The 9,431-nt window shown below is 40.9% G+C and overlaps 1 protein-coding gene across 1 annotated transcript in view; it reads left to right on the forward strand.

The window, feature by feature from the left end:
- CMTM4 (CKLF like MARVEL transmembrane domain containing 4) overlaps nucleotides 1–9,431 on the forward strand; it is a 61,704-nt gene that overhangs the window by 41,985 nt on the left and 10,288 nt on the right. Inside the window, exon 3 of the mRNA XM_025209492.1 lies at nucleotides 5,749–5,925. Within this exon, the coding sequence (XP_025065277.1) occupies nucleotides 5,749–5,925 (177 nt within the window). The remainder of the gene's footprint in view (nucleotides 1–5,748; nucleotides 5,926–9,431) is intronic.

A 9,431-nucleotide genomic window follows, 5' to 3' on the forward strand; every position in this document is an offset into this window, starting at 1 on the left:
GGTTATGCTCAGGGGCAACCAGCATGGGTTCATTAGGGGCAGGTCTTGTCAAACCAACCTGGTGGCCTTCTACGACCAGGTCACCAAGTCCTTGGATGCAGATGTCGCAGTAGGTATAGTCTTTCTGGACTTCAGGAAGGCCTTCCACACGGTCTCTCACCCCATTCTCAGTAAGAAACTAGGAGACAGTGGTGTTGATGCCTACACGGTCAGATGGGTCACTAACTGGCCGGAGGGCAACACCCAGAGGGTGGTGGTGGACGGGTCTTATTCGACCTGGAGGGATGTGAGCAGTGGGGTTCCCCAGGGCTCGGTCCTCAGGCCCGCACTATTCAACATCTTCATCAGTGACTTGGATGAGGGTGTAGAAAGCACCCTGTTCAAGTTTGCAGATGTGGGGTGAAGTGGGTACGCTAGTAGGAAGGAACAGGCTGCAAGTGGATCTAAACAGGTTACAGGGGTGGGCCGAAGAGAACAGGATGGGGTTCAACACTGACAAGTGCAGGGTAATACACCTGGGGAGGAAGAACCAGCGGCACACCTACAGGATGGGGAACTCCCTTCTCACCAGTGTTGAGACAGAAAAGGATCTTGGAGTCATCATCAATGCCACGATGAACATGGGCCGACAGTGTGGGGACGCGGTCAGGAAGGCCAACCATACCTTGTCGTGCATCCACAGATGCATCTCAAGCAGGTCCAAGGAGGTGATCTTCCCCCTCTATGCGACACTGGTCAGGCCGTAGCTGGAGTACTGCATCCAGTTCTGGGCGCCACACTTCAGGAGGGATGTGGCCAATATGGAGAGGGTCCAAAGGAGGGCCACCCGCATGATCGGGGGCAGCAGGGCAGGCCCTACGAGGAGAGGCTGAGGGACCTGAACCTGTTCAGCCTCCAGAAGAGAAGGCTGAGAGGGGATCTAGTGGCAATCTACAAACTAGTCAAAGGGGACGAGCAGGCATTGGGAGAGTCCCTGTTCCCCTGAGCATTCCCGGGAGTTACAAGAAACAACGGGTACAAGCTAGCAGAGGGTAGTTTCAGGCTAGACATTAGGAAGTGCTATTTCACTGTCAGAGTGACTAGGACCTGGAACCAGCTTCCAAAGGAAGCGGTGCTGGCTCCTACCCTGGGGATCTTTAAAAGGAGGCTGGACGAACGTCTGGCCGGGGTCATTTAACCCCAGTACTCTTTCCTGCCATGGCAGGGGGTCGGACTAGATGATCTCAGGTCCCTTCCGACCCTACCAACTATGAAACTAAGATTCGTAATAGGTGCCAGTTCTATGACAAGTATTAGATAAGTTGCTCTCCAGCACTATTTATCTAGCCTTTTAGTTATATTTTTTTTCTGGTCTGACCTTAAGTTTGTTAGTCCACTAGTTTGTTTGTTAACTTCGCACAGACAATTAATTTAGAACATAATGGCTAGGGACAGAAATTATATGTAAACCAGTACAAGGGATTGGGTATATCAGACTTAACTGATTTAGGTTAAATCTGTTTATTGAACTTCTGTCCTGGATGCCCTCCAGATTCAAGTTAACTCACAGTCTCCCAGCACCCCAGGATGCTTTTCACCTCCACCCACAAACTCATGCTTTGCAGGGTTGGCCTTGGCCCAAGTTGTCTGCTCCAGCTGAGCAGGGAGGCGTGCTCTAGCACTCCCTGGCTTCTGGCCTGGGTGTCTGCAGGCATATGGCTGCATTTCCAGAATCAAAAGTGAATGACTGTTCACTTGCTTATTGGTTCAATGTATGCACCTTGGACTAACCTGTGAAGATTGAATTGATTCAGCCTTGGGCTTTTTGACTGTCTGTATTTAGCCTATAGCTTTTATCAGATAACTTGAATGTTAGTTTTGTGGGGAGAGATTAAGGAGCTAGGGAAAACACTGGAAAAGTGATGCCTTTCAGGCAGATAGAGAGCTACTTGTTTTTACCCTGGAATAAAATCCATTAAAAAAAAAAAAAAAAAAAAAAAAAAAAGTAGTTTGTACACACAGGCCATTTGACATTTTCTTTTTGATGGCTTTCCATTTTGAAATTAAATGCTTTCATTTATTTCATTTTGTTCACATTTATACTAGTCGCATGACATTCCAGGGAGCACTTTTATTGCAAAGGTTGCTAATTCAAACCATATTTAGATGTCTTGTCAGACAAATGGACTATCTAGTAAGAGTTTCACAGTGCAATTAAGATGTACAGTTCTGCTTACTATGTTAACTTGTTCAGCTCTAAGTTATGAGCTCACTGGCTGGACACTGACATTTTAGTAAGTCCCTTTGTAAATTTTTAAAGTGTATTGTTTTTAAGCAATCTGTGGTGATTGAACTCTCTCAGTACACAGCTGAAATGTATTATGATTTTGTTTCTTCAATGTGTATTTTTGCATATTATTTTGCATATTATGTGATGGTTGCAAAGTATGAACTGAAATAAACTGGTTAACATGAGTATGAAATTCACAATGAAAAGAGCTTTAGTGCATTTTAAAGGAGATTCACACCATTGCTTTTATATTCCTTAATTAACTGAAAGCAAGGATCCCTCTTGCAAGTTATAAATATCTTAAAGCAAGCATCTCAACATTTTGTTGAAAGATGGCATTCTTCTTTAAAAACACTGGCGTGTTCTAATTGCATTTGGATATGTAAAGCATCCGTGGCAGTGTAACTTTGTTCTGTTTTATGATGTGATAATTTATTCAGATTTATTTTTAGTTATAGCACTCATTGTGACACATGCAGAGATGATGCATTAATAATGGAAAGGTATCAGCAGCAGCATATGGTAGAAGTAATAATTCTTTTCAAGATGAGTGATGCAACTTGTGCTTTTTGAAGCATCTCTTACCATGGAGAAAAGGAAGAAATGTGAATAAAATTCAGAACTTTGAATAATAGAAAAAATTATATTGACAAGGTGGAATTCTAAAGTTTTCGGTGTTGCTTCCACTAAATTGATGATAACCCCAGTGAGAAGGAACAAAATTGTTTAATGCTGAATTATTTTGAAAGTTTCTTCAATTGTATTTTCAGGGTTTCCATCCTGAACTGAAGCAACTGTCAAATTTATTTTTATACTTTTTTCTTCCTAAATACACTGGTGGGCTCACATTAGCAATACATGGGCAAGTTTGAGTGAATGCTATAAAGTCTTTTGTAAGTGATGATTCACCCCTTGCTACTTGCCGTTGAAATAGTTAGTTAGCAAAAATAGCTCTATATAAGTAGAATTTTCCTTACTGCGTGTGTTGCAGGTAATTTTCACCCCCTGTAATGAACAATAAAGTGCAGTCTAATAATAGTAATTGCTTAAAAGTTTTCATAATGTCTAATCTGTCATAAATTGTAAATAAGAATCTGATATCTTTTGTGCAGAGTTCATCATCCTGATGTTTGGCTGTATTTTTTATATAAAGGAACTATTTCTTTTGAAGCTTAGGCCGGTGAAAGGAGTATGTTAGCTTTGAAGATCTGCATCATTTGGTGTAGATGTGTTTTGTTTTTCAAAAAAGAAAAGAAAAGAAAATTGTGTACATGCATCAGCTGAAGAACAGAACTGTCCAATCTTCAAGGGTGTTTATAGACAAGCTCTGGGAGGTGAGCGCTGTAATTAGTGAGCTGTGCTAATTAAAAGCTCCCAAGTGTCATGTGTATCAGCGTCCCCATGCTAAAAATATGGCGATGGGGTGTTTTGAACTAAAGCTCGTTTGACAAGCTTTAGGTCAAAGTGCCCTGTTGCCATATTTTAGCGCGGGGACGCTGATGCGTGATGCTGGAGGCTGCTGGAGCACGTTAATTTCCACGCTCCAGAAAACTTGATTAATTGATTTACAGCCCCTCGGAGCAGCCTCCCTGCATGTGTGTAAGCACCCCAATAGTCCATTGCGTCAGCATGATCAATAGGATGCACATCCCGAGTCTTTGCTTCCCCACCCAATAGCTTGATATATAAAATAAAAAGCTTTTTATATATAAATATAAATAAACAAAAAGCTCTTTTTCAGCTGTGCTGCAGTGCTTTGTGGGTCACCAGGAGGCTGCTGTGAGTCGGCGTAGGGCTGTATATTGTCTAATTTAAAGCTGTTTGTGATAGTTGTTCAGCTCATAGACAGATATGTTTATGTTAAGTAAAGAGAGGAATTTTTAATTAGCCTTGGCTTATACCTCTGATTATAATTTCCTGCAGTCCTCCAGTCACTATAGAGTCTTCCAGGATAGAGAGATTCTCAGGTCCCATAGTCAGTCTGAGAAGTGTAAGAAAATATCCTTTCTAGAAAGCAGTGCAGGTATTTTAAAGCATTTTATGTATAATAAAAACCCACCTTTTTTATAGATTACTTTTAAAAGGGGGATCTTCAACTTGAAGATTATACTTTAATGTTGGAGATTTTTACAATTATACAAGCAGTGCGTAGGGCTGATGCATAGGAGTTTATTTTGCATTAATGTTTTAATTTGTGCTTTTGCATAGACTTCAGCGTAGTAACTTTCACAGTATGCCCTGGAGAGTAAGCTAAATTCCAGTCTTGCAAGCGCTTGTCTGTGCTTGACTTTACATACAAGTCATGTCACTGAACTCAGTGCGACTACTTTCTGCACAGGTTGAAAGTGGGTAAGAGTTTGCAAGATCAGGATTTCAGAACTTCTCTATTTACACAAGTCTTTCTGCCAGTAGCAAGGGGATGAAGAAATAAGCATTTGCAAAGGTAGAACTGTATGATTACTAAACTATAAAAAAATAGGCAATGGGTTCTTGGAAGAAGGTGGAACCCCTGAATTTATTTTTAATTGTTTTAACCTGTGTACATTTTAAGGTGATAATGACTTTTGAAATGAAAAGTATTTACTTTGGGATTTGGCTGAATCTTGGTACTACCAGGCAAAAATAGTTTGTTCTCTCTGAAACCTGGTCTGAGAGAGAGAGAGACTAAAAAATAGAGGTGCACTGATACATTAGTCCAATTATCAGATTGGCACTGATATAAAGAAAATTGATCATATCAGAAATCGGCCTGATGTGGCCGATAGCTTGGCTGATAAATGCCTGTTCATGTGCGCAGCCTCAGCACGGCATGTAGGCAATGAGGAGCACAGCCCGGCAGCTTGGAGAGCTGCATGCAGCGGGGAAGTCTGGTGTGGTGGGAGGAAAGGGGTGTGGGAGGGCAGATCAAGGCCCTCATGGTAAGGGAGGAGTGGAGCAGAGGCTAGGGCAAAGGCGAGCGGGGCGGTCACAGGATGGAGCTATGGCTCCTCTGGTTGTACTTACCAACTGCACGCAGCTCTCCAAGCTGCTGGGCTGATATCAGATATTGGATCATTATTGGCTGATGTGCCTCCTTAAAAATAGTCTATCAGTATTGGCCCCAAAAATCTCTATTAGTGCACACCCAATAAAAAAGTGAAATAAACTATTTGTGTAGCCTTTGAAAAAATTTAGATATTTGAGTTGGGGAAGTGGGGTGTCCTTTTTTTAAGTTGCCCTGGATCAATGAAGCTATAGGTGTTAGATCATAGCCATTTTGTTAAATATTATCATACATAAGTACCCAAAAAGTCTTGCATTAATTTTTCTTTGTTTTTGCTTTCAAATACTGTTCTGCTCTAACCTTTGCTCTAAACTTTAAATCGTGCATTCCTGAGAGTAAACTGATCATGTTCCCAATGGAAATTTCAGGAATACTTGTGGCTATTTTCAAAATGTGGAAATCTATTTATATTTTTTCCACTTGTTTTTCTTCTTAGGTTTTGGCACTGATTGCATTCATCTGCATAGAAACCATCATGGAATGTTCCCCGTGCGAAGGCCTTTATTTCTTTGAGTTTGTGAGCTGTAGTGCATTTGTAGTTACTGGAGTTTTATTGCTTATGTTCAGTCTAAATCTTCATACAAGAATACCACAGATCAACTGGAATCTTACAGTAAGTTCGCATCCAAATATTCACTTCGTAAAAATAACTGTAAATATATTTGAAGTTTTTGTTGTTTCTTTGCTTCCTTTCTGTTACTGAGACATGGGATCCTGAATAAATGTGTTTAAGATCCGTAAAGATTATATCTCACTCATGCTCAGTTTGAGTACCCACAGCATATTCTGCCTTTTGAAATGCAATGAGATCATAGAATATTAAATTAAACTGGAACTGTGTTTACTAGGCATTCCTTCACCTCTGAAGGAAGGCCTTCCTCACAGTGTAAGTGAGGTGAGAAACAGTTCATAGCTCTGTAACAAATGCTGTCAAAGACTTGGGAATAGATTTTTGTTAATCGAGTATATTGAAATAAAATAGTATAAATAGGGAATAATATGTGTAATTGGAGGCTGGGGGAATGGCTTATGTCAAGTCTGTTTTTTAAAACGAATATGGTCTCTGTATTACAACACAAAAATAGTGCCAGGAAGAAAAGAAATCAGGTGTGTGGATTTTGTGACATGCACGGATGCTGTGTGAACCCCTGACTGGCAACACGCAACGTTCAGATAGACAGGAAGGCTTCGGGGAAAGAACTGCCGGCAAGGCACATTCCTTTCGTATGAATTTTCTCTTCCTTACTTTCAAAACTTGTTGCCTAAAAAGAGTCAGCATATGGGTCCTTTAGCACTAAATATGTATTAATTTGGGGGAATCATGTCTATCTGACTCATTTGAGCTCATTTGCCTATATATTTTGGGCCCCTGCTTTGCCTTGCCACTGTAATAGTAGTCTAGTAACTGCTATCTTGGTTCTAGATGTCAGCCTGTAGGCTAAGTAGATAATCCCTGTCAAACTTTGCATGCGACATTTTACAGTAAAATGTGAAAATATATGCAGATAACTGCATATGGTCTTAATTGTCCCCTAATAGACGATATATATCTTTGGTACTTATAGTATACAGCCTTAATGCTGTTTTCTTTGCTTCAGACTTGATTTGGAACCCATTTTGATGCTTCTTAAATTCTGACAGCTATTTTAGGAATTCTGCAGACTTTCACATTTGACACAGTTCTGTGTATTATAACAAATTTTGTTGCTTCTAAACAATGTATTTGGAGAAACATTTTCCCATATATAGTTGTATTGGTTTGGGGGGACCAATCATAACTGGGGGGACATTTCCTTGTATGAAGGCTGCAATTAGAAAGATGTTAGAAATTAAATAGAACATTACAGTCAGAGGCTACCATAGCAATGCAGAGATGCAAATGCACAAGTCTGACACTTTTCTTTAAAAAATAAAAAAAATAAAAAAATTGGAGTACTTTATGGTGTTGTTTCTTTCCTAACCTTTTTACATACCCCTACCTGGGCAACAGATTGCCTACCCAAACTGGTCATTCTCAAATAATTCTAGAAATTAGAAAGGAAAATTTCTAGGTCATCTAGCCCACTCTCCTGGGGTCCACACAAGACTGTTACTTATAGTACTTGTATTAAAATTAGACTTCTTTCTACATCAATTAATTGATGCCTCAGGCTTTTACAGTGGGGTCACAAATATAATGAATGTGGATGTCTGTGTCAGTGAAGGAACAGCACGTGCTGTTAATAGGGTTATCTTAATTTGCTATACAGAATAAGTCAGGACTATGTAACTGTGGTCTTTTAATAATCTCTTTTCATTAATTATTGGGAAAAGTTGGGTATTTGTTTTAACCCCTATCTATTCTTCAAGTACTATTCTGACGCCCAGAGGTTATGATAGAGTTATTTCTTGTCATCCTTTCCCCTGTTTTGCTGTCCTAACTTGAACAAATGTCAGTGATCCTCACTAGTTGCAGTAATGTTTGGTACAAGAAGAAAAATACTAACTGGGTTCTGTCTGACTTCCTCTACTGATGATACAAAGCATTGCTGTCTGCTGGCATCTAGCACAGATATATGCACATATTACATGAGCCAACATTTTGTGGCTTTTACCTGTCAGCCATTTCAGCATTAGTGTTTTGTTTTCATCCTAATTAGCAGGGATCTGGGTTTTCCATTTGCTGTGGGGAAAAAAAGCAGTAAAATGTGTCCTTTTTCTCTTTCTAAGAAGAAAAACAGAGGAAGCAGTGGGTTTCCCCTTGCAGGCTAGCAGAATTCCAGCCTGCAAGGGACTGGGGTGAGTGGGAGGAGGATGATCAGTCAGGGGGCACCATGTGCGCACGCACACATGCACATGGCAGCCAGGCAGTTTGGAGAACAGCTCCATGCAGGTAAGTAGTGGGGAGTATTGAGGCCACCATAGGGAGGGATATCAGTTGAATAAAATACAACATTGTATTCAACTGATCTATCTATACCGAGATATATCTATATCTGTAGTGGCGTTTCATTTTAATAATGGATAAACATGGATTTTGGGTGTTTTAATAAGAGAATTCGTGATTTTTAAACAGAAAAAAACCCAGGCTTCTTGCTAATTAGACACTCAGCTGTCCTCCTAAATGTTCTTGAGATTACATGCTATATGAAAAGAGATGGGGACTGCTTTAGCTAGAAAAGGATCTGTTGTAGAGATCTAAAAATGTCTATTTGTGACAATAAGATAAAAGAATGGAGCAGTCATTGCTCCCTTAGGTCGGGTAATGTTTGATTATCCTGAGGTGTGAGAGCTGGGGAAACTGATGGTGCAGATTCCCATTTCCCTTTGTGACGCAGCTGAAATGGATCTGATTCTGTAAGGATACTTGCAAACAGCATCCAGGAAGGTGGTGTACCTTGCAGCATATCTCGGTACGTGTTCCAGATGAGCTAATTTAAATAATAAACATCAAAAACTTTTCTTTACAGTTGAAATAAATCCCTAACAACAAAATGGCTTAGCATAAGCTTTGTTGCTTGAACTTTGTCTTGGCAGCTGGAATTTGAGGAAGGGTCTCGCTTCTGCAAAACTATCTTGAAGAGCATAATACCATGGAGCAAAAGGTTACAAGACCAGGAGTGGGAAACCATAAAAGCCAAGTAGTTCTAAAAGATTTGCACTTGGCTTCTTTGGCACATAGACTCAGTAATAGAAACTTGCTCTCTGTCCCTATAGAGCAGGGGTAGGCAACGTTTTTTGGCCGGAGTGCCGAGAAAACCACAATGTCTACCTTGTAAGGTGCTGGAGTGCCGTCACACCACAAAACCAAAACTGGGGCAGAGGGGGTACGTGGCAGGATGCACTGCATATTTAATACTATTAATAATCATTAATGTTGCTTTTTTTTATTTTTATTTTTTTACAGTAAATAGAGAGCTGGTGTCAGGCGGGGAGTGGTGGCTGCCCCAGGGCTCTGCTACTTGGGCCACAGCAGGGGGCTCAGCAGCACTAGAGGTGGGGCCCGGCCAGCCTACACAGCTCCACAGGGATGGGGCGCAGCCACTCTGCCCACAAAGGGACACTGCCTGGCTGGGGCAGGCTCAGGGGGCTCCTGCTTGGTCTCTGTGTGTGCTGGGTACAGTGGGAGTGGGAGCTGCA

This window comes from Alligator sinensis, unplaced genomic scaffold (assembly GCF_000455745.1).
Source record: "Alligator sinensis unplaced genomic scaffold, ASM45574v1 scaffold170_2, whole genome shotgun sequence".
In the NCBI taxonomy this organism is placed as follows: domain Eukaryota; kingdom Metazoa; phylum Chordata; order Crocodylia; family Alligatoridae; genus Alligator; species Alligator sinensis.